Raw genomic sequence first — 20,732 nt, forward strand, 5'->3', positions numbered from 1 at the left:
AAAGGGGTGTGCCAGGGGCTGTTTCAGAAGAGGTTGTGACTTTGTAAATGGTTGCTATAGAAACAAAAAAGGCTTGTTACATTATAATACATTAAAAATGTAATTCAGAGGTTTTTTTATAAAATGCTACAAGTATTTTCTCATAATACAGAACTGATTTTTTTTAATTTAAATACACACATAGGATATTGCTTGTTCTGCAGCTTTAATATCCCGTCATACCTGCCAAATAAATTATTTATAATTAAGTGATAGTAATCTGACCCTTTCGGAGAATCAATTGAAGAATCCTGGTTTGAAGTATAGACCTCACATATATATGTATATACAGCTATACTCACAAACACATGTACTGTCTATGTCTTCTGAGACATTCAGAAAATGATCACGGCGGAACCACAATATCTCATGATTGAGGGCTGAATAATGCTGGATTTTCCATACATGAGCAATGTCTAGCTGAGCTGCTGTTCATGGAGCCTTGGCAGGAGCCGCCAGCGGCAGCTGGGATTTGAAGTTGTAGGTGACCCTACACATGCATATGTAACCATTAGATTACCTACAGGAAATAGTGTCCACATATTTGCCCAACCTTCTATGCAATAATGGACAGCATTAATAATACTACAACTATTAAACTTACAGTGTTGTTTCGAGTTTACATACTACAATCTAACTACAGTATGTACTGCAAAGTATTCTTTTCCGGGACCTGCAAACACTATGTTAATGACTATTATTATTATGGAATATGGGCAGCAACAAAAGTACATTATATTGAGAGATAAAATGATGTGTGATGGGACACAAAAATAACACAGCAGCTACAAGTTACCATAATTGTTGCTGGAGTACTGCGCCTGGCACTACAGCAAATACAATGTTACTTGTAAATAGTAAGCAAAGCATGGGGGGGAGGGAGGTCGCCGTGATGGTCCTTTCTTCCAGTAATAGAGGAGGGAGAGGGGGTATGATACCTTGTATTGGACAAACAAGTAGTTGATATGTTATAAGCTTGATATGTTACGGCCCTGAGAGGTTCGAAATCTTGTAACACATCAACTACTTGTTGGTCCAATAAAAGGTATCGTACCCCCTCCTCCCTCTCCCTCCTGTGTTACTACATAGAAATAGGTGTCCCATATCATAAATCACAATTCTTAGCAAGTAGCGCAGGCTAAATCAAGGCTGTTTTTAATGCCACCAGTAGAATATTGGACAATAATGGATCATTTTAGAGGAGCTGATTTGTAATTACGCCTATAATTATATGTACTTATCTGTGCATGCTGGGAAAAGTGAAATTACTGATCATTTCGTGTTTGCATTTTGTCCCTTTAATTTATTGCCCATCACAGATACCCTGAGGCGCTCGCGCCTTTTCTTTCTCTTACTTGTACAGAAAGCACAAATGGGGAAAAAGGAAACAGATGCAAGAAAAAATAGCAGGCTCAGAACACATGTGCGCCCCTGATATAATAAGTAACTGAACGGGCAATGTACGGGGGCCATTTTGTTGCTAATTTGCCGCAAATAGCGCTATTTTAATCTTGCATTTCTGTGTGCGAGAGAGAGAGAGAGAGAGAGAACTGAACATACCAGGAATACCGGAGGAATACGCTAATTTGAATATGCAAACTATATTCAAATGATTTAAATTGGCATATTTCCCAGGGATCTCAGGTGTGTACAGTTTTGTTCACAGGTGTCTCTCCCTGTGTTGTATAAAAGTGTTTGGAGAGGTATGCAAGTCACTTGGTACATTACAAAAATACTTCCACACGGCAAACTTGTATTTCCAGGTGTGGATAGGAGTAATGCCACCTTCAGGTGTGACTTAACTACCGCCAGGTAAAAGCCCGATATTAACTTTAACGGACCTTTGTGGATATGCGGTGTTAGTGGGGAAAAACCCCTTTTGCATATCATTAGCACTAACGTCCTGTACACTTAACACAATGCCCTTTCCAGCGGGAGACAGGACTTAACCTGGGGTTATTGAGCTTTGAAGATACACTTTAATGCTTAATGAGGCGTTACCTTAGGTTAGCACCTGACTAGAACTGAAGCCTGTTCCTACTGTTTTTAAAAGAACATACTGTACTGTACATTCAATCATCCAGCTGCTACTGGAGCACCATGCAATGCAGGCCCCCCTGGCAGTGGAAGGGTTAACAAAAGCTGGTCCACCTTTATTACAGTTGTCTGGCATGCACTATGAGGAGAGGATACGTTCATGTTCGGGATCAATGCTAAAAGGCGACACCAGGAGGTGATCAGTGACTTAAAGAGGCAACCCAAGCGGGCGATTTGTATGGCAAATGTTTAACATATGATTGAAGCAGGGGGTCTCCGGAGCAGAATCCCATTCATTTCAGCTCCGGGGACCCCCTGCTTCCGGAGATACTTACCCCCATAGGGGGTACCGGTAGCTTCTCCACTCTGCAGGCCAATAGGAAGCCGTGACATCATCTGGTTCGTCTTCCTATTGGCCCACATGACGCGGGCGCTTTAAACTTTGCCGAGACACCAGAACCCCATTTGGAGGTCTGTATCTCAGGAAGCAGGGGGTCCCTGGAACTGAAATGACCCCCTGCTTCAAACCTATGTTAAAAAATAATTAATAAAAAAAGGGTGTGAATTGCCCCTTTAAGGGACTTATACTGTATACAGTGGTAGCCAGACTCACTGTATACAGAGCCACGGCTGGAAAAGCAAAAAGCTGCTGCTCCGGACACTCCCGCCTGCCGCTGTCATGCCGCGGTGGGTCCATGCTTCCGCATCGCAGCCCCCACAGCGTTAATCCGCAGGCAGCCGCGTGATCCCAGTGTGCCTCGGTGCCAGAAACAACAAACCCTGGCTACATCTGTATCCAGGAGTGAACGTGTCCGGACGCAATGCAACTATTTCTGCTCCAATATGCGCCAAACTGTGCGTGACACGCGTGTTTGCTCACGTTTCCTGGAAACGGCCAGATTGCTACACAAGGACGTTTATTCCGAGCCACTTGATGCCGAACCGAACGTCCCAAGTGGAAACATCTCATTAGAATCCCCTCACGTTGTAACTTCTCCTAATCACACTCCCCACATTGCAAGCTCGCGCCTAGCAGCAGAAGGTTTATTTCCATATAAGTTAATTGCCAATGTCATCGTATTAATATTGTATGTTATATCACAAGTTTAGCTTCTTTCATTTGCAACTGCTCATTTCCCTCTACTCCACATTGGAGGGAAATAAAGGGAATTAATTGCACTGGCTTTGAAAACACAGATAATGCATTAAATATTGTACTCGCAAGAACCATTTCAGTCGTAATTAAACCTAATCACACATAATTTCATATTTACAATACCAGCAGATGTTACATTAAAAGAGATCTCTTCTAGAAAGAAAGCCCCACTTTTATGTTTGTCCGGCCTAATGCGCATGCTGCACAAACAGAAAAGTGGCTAACAGCGTCGTGGTCCGCTCCGGGAACCCCCTGCATCAAACCTATATATTTTTTTTTAAAATACAAAAAAACATAAGAGCAATTTTTTTAAAGGAGTAGTTCCCTCTCTGCGCCTCCCCCTCACTGTGCCTCTCCCCCCTCACTGTGCCTCTTTCCCCCTACTCTGTGCCTCCCACCTCACTGTGCCTCTTTCCCCCTACTCTGTGCCTCCCACCTCACTGTGCCTCTTTACCCCTACTCTGCGCCTCCCACCTCACTGTGCCTCTTTACCCCTACTCTGCGCCTCCCACCTCCCTGTGCCTCTCCCCCTCCTCTGTGCTTCCCACCTCCCTGTGCCTCTCCCCCTCCTCTGTGCTTCCCACCTCCCTGTGCCTCTTTCCCCCTACTCTGCGACTTTCCCCCTCATTCTGCGCCTTTCCCCCCCACTCTCTGTGCCTCCCCCCTTTCTCGTGAAGTAGATAGGAAGCAGGGACATTTCAGTTCAGGACCCCCTGCTCTCCAAGAGAAGTTTTCTGGGTACTTTCTGGTTCATTTATTTACTATTCCCCACATCCCGCGAGCTGGTAGGAAGCCGCGATGAATGACGTTGCAGCTTCCTATGGTCTCGTGGGATACCGGGAGTTTTAATCCTCCTTTTTGTTTCCCGTGGAGGGGATGGTACCGGTGACACGTTTCCTGGTAAGTATTTCAGGAGCCAGGCCCCAAGAGATAAAAACAGCCCGTTTTATCACCAGTGCTTCCCATCATGTAAAAAAAAAGAAAAAAGAAAAGGTAAGGGGTAAAAAAATAAGTAGGGGGCGAGGTAGGTGTGCTGCACTTAAACATATTTGTAAAAGAGAAAATAAACATTTAAAGGTGATGGAATTATTGATATTTTTCTAGTTTAGGGTTTCTGTTGTGGCATTTTCAATGCAACCTGTTTTCGGGATCTTTGCATCGCAGGGTTTGGAAATAGAGCTGAGATGCCCCCCCCCCCCCCAAAAAAACAAGTTTCAAGAATACAGGAACAGTTGTGACTATAGCAATTTAAAAAATATATATAATTAAAAAAAAAAAAAATTTAATTATAAAGGCAATTCAAGCACTTTTTTTTAAAAATTTACATTTCTTTGTGTTTTTTTACATAGTACTGAAGCAGGGGGTCTCCGGAGCGGAACCCCATTAAGTTCAGCAGTGGGGGCCACCGTCTTCAAAAGATACTTACCTCCGTAGGGGGCGCCGGTATCTCAGATTTTTAAAGCTCTGCGGTATGTGGGCCAATAGGAAGCCGCGCCTGATGACATCACGGCTTCCTATTGGCCCGCAGAGCATGCCTTGTGAACCCTGCTACCCAGCCCCTGCAGAGGTCTGTATCTCCAGAAACAGGGGGTCCCTGGAGCTGAAAGTAATGGGGTTCAGCTCCAGAGACCCCCTGCTTCAATCCCGTAATAATAAATATTTTTTTGTAATTGCTACATGTTTACCTGCTTTAAAGTAGTCCCAAAACATGCTGATTTAATAAGAAACCCACCCAGACTCAACTCTATTTCAAGCCAATATTCACGAGACAATGCAGCAGTTATAAGAGAGCAATACCCTAAGACTATGGTTTAAATATATTATTATCACAGTTCAAGCAAAGTGAATTCCAGCAAATGTTGCCTTATATGACCCACAGGTATGTCCCTTAATACATTTGTCCTACTGGTGCAATCACCCAACATGAAACCATTCTGATTGGCTGTAGGTGCAGTATACTGAATATATCCTGTTTTACTGTTATTTCTCTCATTAATGCCTACCAACACGGTCAGGAAACCGGGGACCTGCAACACATTATAATATCAATGATCACTGCATTAAACATGGAAAACATCATACTTCTTTTCTCCTACACTGAGGTCTATTCTGTACCAAGTCATAAATATGTGCCGTGCATAAAACGGCTCATAACCCAGCTACATGTTACCTATCTTACTGCCATTTACAGAAGAACAGCTTCTGTTCTACCTCCTAACAGCTTAAAACTACAGTGATTTCACTGAGGTTTTAATGACTTGGGACACTGCAAAGAGACCTGGAAAATGACTCTTCTGTGCAGCCTGACACGGCTAAACCCATGTATGCAATTTTTGTTAATGCATCCCAGGTCTCCGAAGAAATAATGTTTCTCCTGCTGAGCTGAAGGACTATTTTCACCTTTATGTTCTTTTTATCTTTGGCTCTAAAATATTTAGAGTGCTGTGCTTTTCTGTGACTTTTTTTTTTTTTTTTTACAGAGTAACAGGATGAAAGTTTATTTAAGGAAACCGGCTGTTTCTTTGATTTTTTTTTTTTGGCAATGAAACAGGTTGTCTATGTAGCTTCCGGGGGTCCATGTTAAAATGGATACAAAGTAAAGGGTGATACACTGTGCTCATTTGCATGGCATTACCCAGAATCCTTGGCGGCAATGGAAGCATTGTGCTGTATGCTAAGCGATAATGGGAAAAGACAAGATTGCAGACCTGTCTGAAACGTGCAGATGCCCCACATGTGGTATTTTTATTTACTGTAGTTTAAAGTGAGCGTCGGTTTAATGTAAATGCTTTTGATTAGGACATTTGAAAAAGACGGTGCACCTTAAATGTAAAACTTACCACTACAATAAAAAAAGAAATAATAAAAGTGTCGAAATAGTATCCTAATAAATATTTAATAAAGTATAATGAAGTAATGACAGTGATCGGGCATGGAACAGCAGCCCAGCAGAGATGGTAGGAGAAAAATGTACTTGAACATGTCATGACAATGGACAGACTGACAGCATGCCTAACACACACAACAAAGACACACTATAAAATATAGGACCCATGGCTCACATATAGATAGTATAGTATCTAAAGCCAAGCTACAGTGGACCGGACCTGATGAGAAGGGAATGTCTGGAAAAGACAAGATTTGGGAAATTTCCTGACCCCTCAGAACAAAGAGGCTTTCTTTCTGGTTGGCCGAATAGAAAGATGATGGTGAGACGCCCCTTCCCACCCTCTTTTCCCTCCCTTGGATGACTTCCCCATTGATATATTAATATAAATTTTCAACAGGATAGATATGCCTAATCCTATTCTCCCCGCAGTGGGGTTACCCCGGCCGAAGAGATTGCCTGCCGGAGAGGAGGAGTGGGCGGTTTATACGTCTCATCCCCCTCATGTTTGCGTATTTTTGTATGTTTTATTATTCAAGAATGTTATGCTAATGTAATTTTCCCTTGTCACTCTTTAGTCTGTACCCCGAAATTGAAAAGTTCAATAAAAAATTTGTGATAAAAAAAGAAAATGTTAAATATTTGCAGTCAGACACATGTAAGACAGAAATGTTCGGAAAGTTGATGGTTTTAAATGAAATAGTGGACACGTACAAAGTTTTCGTCCGAGTTTGCGATCCATGTGAAACTGCGAATCAGTCAGAGCACCGTCACAAACGTTTCAATTAAGGACGCCGACTTCCACCCAGAGCCCGAATAAATGTGTTTTGCTGGGGAGGAGTAAATACTTGTCGAATCATTTGAGAATTGCCCCTGAGCTGCGATTCATTGGCGAGACAGCAAATTGCTAGTGAAAATATGCGATTCTGAAGAAACATGGAGCCCCTAAAAGCTCTGCGGGTTCGCCAGGATTCCATTTTGTTTAAAAAAAAAAACGAAAAACTCTTATTACATTTTGAAAAGTTTAGCAAACATCTATTAAATTGGTCAAATGAACACACGCGAGTCAAATGTTCTCTCTCTGCAGTTTATGTTTTTTTGTTTAATTTATAGGAGTGGTTTGCTGCTGGTGCTGCTGTGAAGCGCTATGTACATAAATGGCGCTATATAAATAAAGATATACATACATGCGTACAACAAAGCATGATAGGCGACGCCCATCACTAGCACAACCCACACAATGTACCTTGCATTGTCCCTGCCATGCGACTTCAGAAAGTTCATATCTCGATACCGTGAGAGGAATGCAACCAGCTGGTCATTTGTCCTGTTGAAAACAAACACAAAGAAAGTAATGGTGAGTAAAAAAGGGCAAAACATATGTCCATAATTACCCATTGGTCTCGAACCTGTGTTCTTAAAAGAAACTTTTTTTCCTTTTAGACACTTCGTAACAGGCTTTTGATAGCTACAGTATAATCATAATGCCAATTATATTAGTTATTATTTAGATAATCCAATGTATCCCTACTGCATTTCTTTTAATTCATATGATGCATTTCATAGCTCTCCAATTTGTCTTTAAGTTCTTTCCTAAAAACACATTTTTATTGATAACATTCTTTCAATGCGCTATTTTTTGTGTGTTTATTCGCTTATAGGGGTCCGTGTTACAATGGACAAGAATCCCTGGCTGCAGCGCTAAGAGATAATGGGGAAATGCAGGGCGGCAGACCTTTATTTTATTGATTTATTTATAAAATATTTTACCAGGAAGTAATACATTGAGAGTTACCTCTCGTTTTCAAGTATGTCCTGGGCACAGAGTAAAACAAAATAATACATGGTTACAAATACAGTTACATAAATGAACAAGGTATACATTATATACAAGACATTGCATGCACAGTTAAAGAAAAAATATATTATGAGCGTATGAAACAGTTACAGACCAGATTAAAGTGTGAGACAGCCTTAGATTTGAAAGAACTTAAGCTGGTGGTGGATATGAGAGTCTCTGGTAGGTTGTTCCAGTTTTGGGGTGCACGGAAGGAGAAGGAGGAACGTCCGGATACTTTGTTGAGTCTTGGGACCATGAATAGTCTTTTGGAGTCTGATCTCAGGTGATAGGTACTGCATGTGGTAGGGGTGAGGAGCTTGTTCAGGTAGCTGGGTAGCTTGCCCAGAAAGTATTTGAGGGTGAGACAGGAAAGGTGAACTTTGCGCCTAGACTCTAGTGATGACCAATCTAGTTCTTTGAGCATTTCGCAGTGATGTGTGTTGTCGTTGCATTGGAGAACAAAACGACAAATTGAATTGTAGAGGGTGTCAAGTTTGCTAAGGTGGGTTTGAGGAGCCGAGCCATATACTATGTCTCCATAGTCAATAATTGGCATTAGCATCTGCTGTGCAATACGCTTTCTGACCAGGAGACTTAGGGAGGATTTGTTCCTGTAACGTACCCCTAGTTTGGCATAGGTCTTGGTTGTCAGGGTATCAATGTGCATCCCGAATGTTAAGTGGGAGTCAAACCATAAGCCCAGGTATTTAAAACTAGTGACAGGTGTAAGGGTGGTGGTAGCGTTGGTTCTAATCAGGAGCTCAGTCACTGGAAGCTTTACAAATTTAGTATTGGTCCCAAATACCATTGTTACAGTCTTGTCAGTGTTTAAAAACAGTTTGTTTTGGGAAATCCAGTTTTCGAGTCTCAAAAAGTCAGACTGAAGTATGTGTTGAAGGTCAGAGAGGCTATGGCTGTGTGCATACAGGATTGTGTCATCTGCATACATGTGTATTGAGGCTTCCTTACAAGCTGTGGGAAGATCATTAATGAACACTGAGAAGAGTAGGGTCCCCAGAACAGAGCCTTGCGGTACACCACAGGTGATATCCAGGGGGTTGGAGTTAGAGCCTGAGATGGACACATGTTGGGATCTTCCTGATAGGTAGGACTGAAACCAGTTTAAAGCATGTTTCCCTATTCCAGAGCTCTGGAGTTTGTTAAGCATGATAACATGATCAACTGTGTCAAAAGCCTTTGCAAAATCTAGGAATACTGCACCAGTGAGTTGTCCCCGTTCCATTCCACACTGGATTTCATTGCAAACTTTTAGCAGGGTAGTTACGGTGGAGTGTTTGGGACGAAACCCAGACTGGAATTGGCTAGGGAAATTTGTTTTGGTGTAGAAATCGCTTAATTGGGAGTGGACACATTTTTCCATAACTTTGGATAGAATTGGGAGAAGTGAGATTGGCCTGTAGTTTGAGACAGTGTTTTTGTCCCCACTTTTGAAGATTGGGACAACTCTGGCAGTTTTCCAGGTCTTAGGGATATGGCCTGCAGACAGGATAGAGTTGACTATGGACGCAATTGGTTTGGCAATGGCTGGGGCACCAAGTCGTAGGAACCTAGATTGTAGTAAGTCGGGTCCACATTGGCTGCTTAGTTTTAGTTTGAGGAGCTCTTGTGTAATCTCCTCTTCAGATACTGGGCTAAATTGAAAATTGTGGGCAGTGTTGGGAGGGGGTGGGACTGTAGGGATACTCCCAGGATGAGATTCATGTTTGGGGTTTGTGCTGCGTTTCGCTAATAAGTTAGTGGCACACCCCACAAAGTAATCATTGAATGCATTTGCAATGTCAGTGGGGTTTGTCAGAGTAATATCCCCCTTAGTGATATTACTTGGTTGTTGATGGTTAGGAGCCTGGAATATATTGTTGATAACCTTCCAGAAGTTAGCTGGGTTTGATGTATTTTGGTGGAGATTGTCAGAGTAATATTGTGCTTTTGCATACCTTGTTTGCCTTGTGCACACGTTCCGCAGGCATCTGTAGTGATTGAGATCCTTGGTAGTGCCAGTTATTTTGTAGCTTTTCCACAAGGCATCCCTGAACTGGTAGAGTGCTATAAGGTCAGGTGTAACCCATGGAAGGTGGGCCCCCCGTACCCTTATTTTGCGTAGTGGAGCATGGGTATCGCAGAGTTTTAAGAACTCGGATTGGAAATAGTCGAGCGCAGAATCAGGGTCGGGAATTAAATTGATTCTGTGCCATGGGCAGTTGGTAAGGTCATCCAGAAACTGTTGTGGGTTAAAGTTTTTAAATGTTCTAGTGAGGAGAACTTTAGGGCTTGAATGGGGCGGTTTAATTTTCCTTACACAGTACACTATTGCATGGTCACTGAAAATATCAGGAAGGATGCCAGAGGATTGGATTCTGCTGGGGTTTGAGGAGAGAATCCAGTCTAGCAAGGAATGGTTATGCGACTTCAGGTTTATTCGTGTGGGTTGGGAAATGAGTTGCGATACGTTAAGTGACTTGAGTTGTATCTGGATTTTGTGGTTTTTAGGGTCAAGCCAATTGAAGTTGAAATCCCCTAGAACTAGCAGCTCACTCTTCTCATTCAGAGAGGAAATGGAGGCAAGAAATTGGGTGATATCAGTCAAGGATTGTAGAGGGGCTTTAGGGGGGCTGGGACCTGGCTGGGACATGTAAATGTGCTCACAACGTGGGCCTTTCAAAGAAATTTTGCCAATGCGATATTGAGCAAAATTCTCCCTTATTGAAAAAGTTAAGCGAAAACGGGGAAGATGTTATTAAGTAATTTTGAAGACATTTACACAACGCTAATGGGAATGCAAAAAACAAACAAAAAACAACTGGGTCATCGACAGTGGTACACAGCACTGATTTTACAGCCGACTGACCCAAAAATATAGGAAGCCTCAGGCAGCAATGTGTAAAAAACGAATTCTTATGCCATGATTCCCCCCAATTAAAATAAATTGCAGAAGCAAATCATATATCATGTGATTCGAAATATTATACAACAAAATGTCAGTTTGGCTTGTGTTCCCTAATCTTTTCTATTTTGTCTACATACATATATATCAAAAAATAATGACGGTTATTTTTATTACATTCATAAAAACTAGGAGACGGTATATTCATTTGGTAAAATCCGGATACAATAAAAGTAATATGTTTAATTTTAATCTTAACCAAATAAAAATATTACCAGTTTTTAGTTTTAAAATGTATGCTCATCTATATAATTCTTCACATGCATCTAATCTTATACCGTAAATCTAATTCATTTGGCCACTATTTATTTATATACAATAAACATTGGCATTAAAGATGAGCAAATTTCCATTCGCAATTTTTCCCCTCTCGAATTTTCAATAAAAAGTTTAAAAATTTGCAAAAACTTTCATCAAACTTTCCTTCTCTCCCCCTATATTTCAGGGTCCCGATGAAAAATGTTTTGCGTTTTTTGGGGGGCAAAAAAATTGTTAGATTTCATGGCATTTACTGCAAGCGAGAATGAGCAAATTTTGCTTGCATCACGAACTAAGGCAAAAAGTTCACACATCTCCAATTGGTATTCATAAACTCATAATGCCAGTGGTTCTGGAGAAGAAACCATTTAAATAGATAGGTCAGGACACAGAATAACCTTGTAGTCCTCTTTCGTCCTCCAACTTTGGTCAACTGGAAATGATCAAGAGAATCTTTCTTCTTCAATCTACACGCCAGAGGTAGTTAAAAGTTGTACAAGACTTAAACGCCTATTATCCTTGTAACCTTTCATGACTTTGTAGCTACCGGTTTTTAAATAAGTAAAAATTGACAAATACAAATAGTAATTCAGTGAAGTTATCAAAGAAGTGGAAAACTGCAACGCTGATTAATATATAACGAAGCTGATGAAGACCACGTTAACCATTAATTGTGACTAAAGAAGCTGAAATATCCACCCATCACATTATCTAAATTGATGACCCTTCTAGAGGACCAAGACCCTCTTTTCCATGCTTGCTCATGTGCGTTTTAATGCCTTCCAGGGTCAAGCTCTGCATCTCAATTTGGCAGCCATCGGTAAAAGCTCTCTCTATAAAGTAAGCTGTGCAGATTTTCACATTTGCCGCTTCGGTGATTCTCTATCTTATTGGGATGAATGGGCATTTAGTGAATTTACTTAGCAATGCTTCCACATGAAATGGTTTCAATGGCCCAACTTCTTAGGGTGCGATTCAAGGCAAATGCTTGCACGCAAAGATGCTCTTTAGAGTGCAGGAGACTTGGGCAGCACAGACTCAAAAACGCATTTCCTTATTGTGCTTCTGCTCAGGATATATAAAGGCAAGAATAACCCCTTCAGTGTGGGAAGATTACTTCAGCAGGGTCTCACTAAACTGGGTCAGTGCTTTAATTCGTAGACACTTCAAATTTGGGGATGCATGTAACTCACGGTGATTTTCTGAGCTTTCCTTTCTGTGCCCTGCACATTGACGCTGGTGGTTATTCGTTAAATTGTGATGGTGCTCATTGGGGAAATAATTCACAGACGTTCCCCTGAAGTCACTAAGAGTTTCCGTTTGTTAGTGCACGATAGGTACAATTACAGTTTAATGTATAATCCCATTTGTATTTAAGAATGAAGCTGGGAAAATTAGGCCGCGTAGCTGCCTTTGTATGTGTTACACGCTCACAAGAAAACAATAATAGTTTGAATGATATGTCTTATTACTAGGAAATGTAAGAAAATCAGGCATATCTATATATATATACATGTAGAGGTATCAGTACCGTGTTAGCCGAGCTTCAATAATCAAAAAATAAATAGATGATACTGTTCTGTGGCTAACGAAATGTGTATCTCGAAAGCTCGCACAAATAAAAGCATTTCGTTAGCCACAGAACGGTATCATCTATTTATTTTTTGAATATATATATATATATATATATATATATATATATATATATATATAAATAAAGACATTACAATATGCAGTGAAGCAGCTTCCTCATGTTGGAGAAGAGATCAGCTCCACTCTAATTAAAGGGACTAACATATTCTCTGGCGTGGGGAATGGACTACTCAGTGTATTTAACAAGGACCACCGTTCAGGGAAAACTGTTAATCAATTTTTACATTTTATTTTAGCAAATGTTATTGACAAAATAATATTTGATAGAATTCCTTATGATAAGTGGGCTAACAGAAGAGAGCTATGTGCAGTAATGGCCAAGTGTAATGCTAGATAAATAGTTACATGTGTTTTCTCCTACTGATAATATATAAATGGAGAGGCCATGGGTGAGGATTTCAACACAGAGGCCCAGAGCCACAAAAGGGTTAAAATGAATGGGAGCTAAGGCATAAGGACAATGTATCACATTGATACAAAGAGACCCAAGATAAAAATGCTGCAAAGTTGGGCGCCATGTGTGCTAACTTGAAATTTGGGGAGTGTCAATAGGCGTTAAATGTTACACAGATTATTAGGAGATATATCAAACGCTGCCACTCTGGTCCATATTAACTATACAGTGCTAAGCTTTAGCATGACCTAATTCCCACTCAAATGAATAGGAGAGAGGATGTGCTAAAGCTTAGCAGCCTTTAGAGAATATGGCACTCTGTGCGTTGATTTTTTCTTGTATTTGCCTCCTACAAAATCTGCCATGTTTGCGTCGGCGTACACTTTTCTGGATAACAGTGTGAAATGTTTGAAACACTTGATGCAAACGCACACACAAAATTGAGCAATGCGCAAGAGCAAACGTCTGCTTGCACTTTCTTTCACGTTGCTACATCTCCCCCCATGTCATTCAGCATTTGCCTCTGCCAAGAATGATCCAAGACATTAGACAGAAGGTCATTTGATTCTTGCCTCTGACACAAACATTTTGGTAAGCTCAGCACATGGGGCCAGGGACATGCCCAAAGTTAAACACACTAAAATAATTCCAATGTTCTGCTCTACCATATGAGAGCGGCCTTCCTGGCCAGAAAACACCGACGTGTGCGCTCCAGATTCCAACCACATCCACGCAGACCTCAATAACCAGTTGGGCGGCCACTCATTCATTCATGAGAAGATTCTATCAGGCTAGAATGGTTGAGTATTGCGTAGCAGGGAAGCAAGAAGTAGCACAACTCCCCCACTTCAGAGCACCCCCTCGGATAAGGTGATGTGAAGACAATGTCATGGAGGAGGGGGGATTGAAGCGTTACAATGCCAGGCTACATCCCCAGAAAAACAGTCATTAGAATGTATTTATGTCAGGTAATGGGTGTGTTTCACATAGCAAGGACTTATCAAGGTGAATAATACCTAGTAATGGACGTCATGCTTTCCCGGGGTGTGCTTTGCAGCGCTCTGCTTCTCTCTGCGGTCAACTGCCACATGTATTGATGTCATTTATGAGAAGGACTATTTGATTAAAACAGAAGGGGGTACAGTATTTGAAAGGTTTTAATAGTGTGTTTTCAATCAAGACTGAGACCACTGCTAGAGGCATATACAGTATGCTGCTTAATAATGTAGTTACATGGTGCTGTATCTCTCTGCCATCTACAGAGAGCTGAACATGATGTGAAATTACTTTAATGTAGGGTTGCTAGATGCCCCGTATATACAGGATTCTCCCTTATTTCACTGACTTGTACAGTAAATCAGTCATAAAAACGTAATAGATTTCTCCTTGAGTGTAATAATGACCTTTTCCAATAGATGTCGCCTTACTAAATTATTACAATAATAAAGTTAGGACACTTCCTGCTCATCTCATAATATTGTGACCCCCCTCCCCTATAGGCGTTACCTTTTCTCCCACCGCTACGTGGTTAAAAGGAAAAAGAAAACGTACCCAGTGAACAGCCATTCATGTTAATCCCCAGGAGAGAGCTTCTTAATCTAATTAGAGATATTGGTTTACAAACCTTAAACATGATAAAATCCATCTCCATCTCATTATTGTCCGTTTGGAATGTTTTAAAATGATATCCACTGAAACCACAGGACGCCGCAAGCTAATGAAAAAAATAATAATGCCAGCCCTGTAATGTATTAATAAGCCCAGGGATGGCTGCGAAAAGGACCAAACCTCATTAAAACCTTCTTTCCTTTAATTTGCTGAATCTTCACATTCTGCTTCATTTATTTATTAGGCAACATATTCGGCAGCGCCATTGCTCTCTAGCTTGCTTGCAACGGATTGGTCTACACCAGGGGTGGTCCACGCCAGTCCTCAAGGGCCATCAACAGGCCATAACAGCTGAGCCACTGATTGAGACACCCGTGCTGAAGCAGGGATATCCTTACAACCTGACCTGTTGGTAGCCCTTGAGGACAGGGGTTGGCCACCCCTGGTCTACATTATACTACATTTGGTGTTAACCTGGCGAATGATCTGTGGCTGAAATATGAAGCTACAATTGGTGTATCATGGTCAGCTTGAGGAACCACGTAGCTGGCAAATCTCAGGCCAATAGGAAACCGCACAATCAATGCGACTTCCTATTTAAATCCCAATAGGCTGCCTACTACATTGGCCCAAGATTTGACCGCCACTTTGCCCGGGAGGGAGATTTAGACCCAGTAAGTTCACAGGTAAGTACCTCTGGAACCAGGACGGAGTCCATGTAACTGCAAATAGTGCACATCAGTTCGGGGGGGGCGGTCAAATCCTGTACAAAACATTTTTTGGAGGGTTAAATAGGGAGGATTGTGGCTTTAAATCCCCTACAATCTCCAGTTGATCCCCAACTCCCAATTACCCCACTGATCAGCATTAATCCGGGATTCCTGTTAAAAACATACTGACCTCTCTGTTGCCAGAATGGATTTAACATAATTGCTGCCAATGCATGGAAGGTTGCTCCAAAGGGTTAATTTTACACTGCTGGATGGAAATTACGTCCACCAGTTATATTTCTACATTTATTTTTGCCTTGTGTGTTAGAAGCTTATTGTCAGAGGCCAAGGAGAGAGCTCTCTGTTTTACATTAAATCAGTGTGCAATTTGTACCACAGTTTGCGCCCGACATGAATGGGATGATGGAAATTCAGCATCACGTGATCAGTCGGCTTTCTAGAAAGCGCATGGCCGGCATTGGAAAGCACTGCTGGTAACCTTGCTGTGTTATCAGTCATTAGAACTTTCATCAGCACCTTTCTCAAGCAACAGCGACACAGATAAATGGTGAGGTTTGCTTTGTGAGATAAAAACGCTGCACAGAAGCTGATGGTGTCAGCAAGTTCACGTTTTAGCATTAGCAACTATTTCTCTTAGGACTGTAAAACATGACAACACAGCCTGGACTGCTAAATGCACGTTGGAGATATATATATAGTTGCTAATGCTAAAACGTTTACATTGTGGCAGCATCCACTTATACACAGGTTACTGTTTGATAGTTGTATTCGCGTTGATAGTTGTATTTCATATAAATATATATATATATATTATATATTAATATATATATATATATATATATATTATATATATATATATATATATATATACATACATATATACACATATATACATACAAACTAGAAAATACCTGCAACAGATACCACTATAAATGTAACCACAATCAGTATATTAGGGAAGAGACATTAAACCCATGACAGTGCTACTGGGATGATGATAATAATAATAATAATAATATCAAACAGAGAAAAAGCATCCCAAGAAAAATCACTCTGGTATACAGAAAATATCAAGAATTTATTACATATAATCACTAAAACATATTAAAAAGTGGGTCTCTTGTGTCCTCACAATGCTGAGATGCAATCCTAACCTGAAAAAGTACTAATGGAATACACAAATGAACCACCTATAATAAACAATGCAATAAGGTCATTGATGTCATAGAGAACTTGAGGGAGGAATCAAGCAAGATTGGCTCCTATCTCCGGCTGGTATGGCCGATCACAAGTCAAAGGTGGAACAAAACATATCCTAATAAAACATAGCAAACGGTGGACAGAAATGAGGTTAAGGCAGACGTTTACAAGATAAACAGCTAAGCAGGAGGAACTGCAGAAAGGAAAACTGTATCTAACATCTTCATGTGTTCCGGTATACACAAATATAGTCTCTTTAGATAAGTTAGTACACGAAGGTCAGCCACATAACAAGAGATTGTTGGAAAGTATCTTAGAATTTACAGTGTAATAATAAAGTCACTTAGTTTGGCATGAGTTAGATCCTCCCTATTAATCTGGGAGAGGAGGAGCGGCTATGGCTGATACTTAGGGATGATCAACTCATGTGCTTTTTTTTTTTGGTATAATTTTTAACATAGATCTGGAGCTGAACCTCACTTATTTCAGTCCAGGGACTACCTGCTTCACGAGATACTTACTCTGAAGGGGGTGCCGTCTTATCTGCAAAGTTTAAAGCTCCCACATCACGCGGGCCAATCGGAAGCCGCCTCGGATGACGTCACAGCTTCCTATTGGCCCGCAGGACGCGGGAGATTTGAAAATCTGCTATTAAATGAACCCTGCAAGCCATGCGGAGTGGCTACCAGCACCCCTCACCTCCATAAGGTCTGTATCTCTGGACGCAGGGGGTCCCCGGAGTTTTTAAAAATGGCCGCTTGGATTGCCTCTTTAACTGGACGATCAAGCATTGATTTAATATGGTGGTGATGCAGAACCACATCAATAAACCCAGGTGATGTATTATGACAACTCTATATGGAATTGAATGTGTTGAAAACAACTGAGCAATTCTGACACCTTAAAATGAGAGTACACACACCGTTCCTTGTATGCGGCAGAAATTAGCGTGAAATGAAGGCGAGGTGGTGTTTTATTACACTGAGCTATAAAAACAATATGCAATAGCATTGAATGTGTCATTGGTTCCACTGTAACTTTAGGCATTTGTACATCGCGACCATCGTGTACTGGAACATATGAAATGTACTGGCCCTTACTGACCCTTTTTTGGAAGAACAACCTAAACAATATTTGAACAGGTTTGTTTTTTTAGTAAGTCTTTTATTGTGCCCGTGCACAGCGCTGATCCCCGCTTCTTCACTACACTTCAACTCGCATAAAAACACGGGCGCGTTCTTGGGTTCGAAATCTGAGCTTCGCAGATTTGCTGATCGATTCAAATTTAGAGTCAAAAGAGTCTGATCATTCGAATTTTGAACAATTTTTTTTTAACCCGAGCGACGTTCGAGTCAAAATCCAAGAAAGGCTCATCTATGGATTGCTTTTTTTTAAAGTAAGGATACAATGTAGCTTCCGAGTTACACTGACTGAAGGATTGCTTGAAACTGAAAGGCAGCCATTATGTTAGGCACACAATCAGGATTTTAGAGATTTATAACAGGAGCACCAAACGATTGCCAGTTTAAGTAAGAATGTACACAAAATTACTTTGGACATAAGTAAGAATGTAGAATTATACACTGTCACATGCTTTACATGTACAAATAAGAAAAAAAAGAATTAAAAAAAAGGGGGAAAGCAGTATTGCTGCTTAAAAACATTGTTATAACCCAGCGGTGTGCAAAAGGGGGGGGGGCGCGGCGTTTACAGAGGCCCCGCGCTCTTTCCCAAGACATTTAAATTAAATGCCGGGGACCGTGCGAGGCCTCTGTACTCTATCTTACCATGACTCAGAAGATGCGTTGCTGTGGCCACGCGGTGTCAAATCACGCCGCAGGTCACATGACACGCGTCATTTGACATCGCGCCGCCATAGCAACGCAGCGTCAAATGACGCAACGGGGTCACGTGACGTCACATGACCCCGCGGCGTAATTTGACACTGTAGGAAGGTAAGGAGAGACACAAACACGGGAGGAGTGCTGGCAGGGGGGCGCAGTGCCAAAAGTTTGCGCACCCTGTTATAACCAATGAAATGCAGAGTAAGTTTTGCATGGTTGAATCACTCCACTTTTTGTAACGTCCCATCCTTCAGTTTAGACATTGTTGCTTTAAATGGCACATATAAATAGTTGCAAGTAGGTCATAAACTATTTTTATACCACGTTCTGTATCAGAACACTTTCAGCTACCGCTGCTCACATGCTTGCTGGCAAACCCTCAACATGCTAAAGAGGCTTAACTATCATTTAATGATTACACAATAGGTAAAAGATACCTCAAGCCTATGTCAGTCAGCACGTTAATAGAACAGGGTATGGGGTTTCAGTACTCCAAGTGAACTATTTAGCGTTTCCATTGCTGTAATAGAAGGTGGCATTAACGGACTCTAGTCATATGGAACAATCTGCCATTCCCTGTGATATACAATAAGCACAGAAGACACCGCCTTCAATTAGCAGAACCGTACACTTTATATCGGCAGGGTGCAGGCAGCAGGCCTGTAATCCGGAGTCTAGCTGCTATAAAAACAAGGCTTGTATAAGCCCATACTGTATCTGCTCTTCAGGATTTAGCTGCAGAGCGCGCGGGTTAGAGGTGTGTGAGGGAGGCGTGTTAGGTATTAAAAGCTTGTGAACAACTCTGGCCCAGATCCACAAAGCCACGGGAAGTCAGGGCTCATAACGTGACGTCCCCTGAAACAAGAATGAACGTACCGTGTTCCCTAAACATGGTATCCGCAAAGCTAATTATACCCAAAAACAAGGCCATGTTACATGTCATTAGCATAGGCTTAAAGATGCAGTAAAAGCTGCCGTTTAAATTTATTTTTTATTTTTATAATAATAATTCATTCAATATGTGCATCAATACAATGTACACACTGACAACTGATTAGCTAAATTGCTGATCGATCCGTTCTCCTGTAATTGATCAGTGAAATTCGGCTCGGGGTTCACTAAAGCATCTTGGATAATCTTCTGCTGCACTGACAGCTAAAGTTCAGTGAGGAAGATCACGTGACCAGGCAGGCACTAGATTCAATTGGTTCACTGCTAGAGAAGGCAGGGCTCACAAAGGTGATGCTGTTTCAGAAGGGGAAGGGGATGTGACTTTGTATATGGTTGCTATACGAACAAAAATGTCGGTTACATTAGAATACATTAAAAATGTCTTTAAAATTGTTTTTTTATTATTTTTTTAAACACTACAAGTATTTTCTCATAGCACAGAACTGATTTATTAAAACAAACACACGTAGGATATTGCTTGAAGTCCAGCTTTAACATCATGTTACTGTACAGTAGCATAACGTTGCGTTATCTTCCAGTAACGTGATGTTAGAACCTGTAAAAGCCCTATTTCGGGCTCTGGATGTGAGCAACGCCAAGGTTAGCTATTACCCAAGTAACAGAAGATTAACATTAGCATATTTGTGGCTATGCAATGGCGGCACCTCATTTCCATATTTCCATGGCATTATCATGAACTGCCAATTTAATTAACGCCGCAGTGCCCTATACCTCCGGAAACATGACTGAAGGTTGTCTTTTAAAGATACACTGTTATAATGTTCATGTGATGTTAAGTAATGTTATTGATACATTATTGATATATTTATGTAAAGGAGGGCAGTACATTGTTTGGCAGTACTAATGAATACAAATCAATAGGTGTACAAACATGGCAACAATATATATATTATTAAAGGACTTTAAAAGTTTTCATTTACTGTACACTCTACAACAGGGGTGGGAAACTCCAGTCCTCAAGGGCCACCTACAGGTCGGGTTCTCAGGATATTTTCCTGCTTCAGCACTGGTGGCTCAGTCGAAGGCTGCACTACCTGTGCTGAAGCAGGGATATCCTGAAAACCTGACCTGTTGGTGGCCCTTGAGGACTGGAGTTGCCCACTTCTGCTCTATAGTGTCATGGTGTCCTGAAGGGTAACATAACTATAAGA

The 20,732-nt window shown here is 41.2% G+C and overlaps 1 protein-coding gene across 4 annotated transcripts in view; it reads right to left on the reverse strand.

Annotated features, from left to right (window-relative positions):
• The window catches only part of XYLT1 (xylosyltransferase 1), a 224,843-nt gene that overhangs the window by 44,460 nt on the left and 159,651 nt on the right, over positions 1 to 20,732 (reverse strand). For all 4 annotated transcript variants that reach the window (XM_075566076.1, XM_075566073.1, XM_075566077.1 and 1 more), the window contains exon 5: positions 7,366 to 7,446. In XM_075566076.1, the coding sequence (XP_075422191.1) occupies positions 7,366 to 7,446 (81 nt within the window). The remainder of the gene's footprint in view (positions 1 to 7,365; positions 7,447 to 20,732) is intronic.

This window comes from Ascaphus truei, chromosome 11 (genome assembly GCF_040206685.1).
Source record: "Ascaphus truei isolate aAscTru1 chromosome 11, aAscTru1.hap1, whole genome shotgun sequence".
Lineage (NCBI taxonomy): Eukaryota > Metazoa > Chordata > Amphibia > Anura > Ascaphidae > Ascaphus > Ascaphus truei.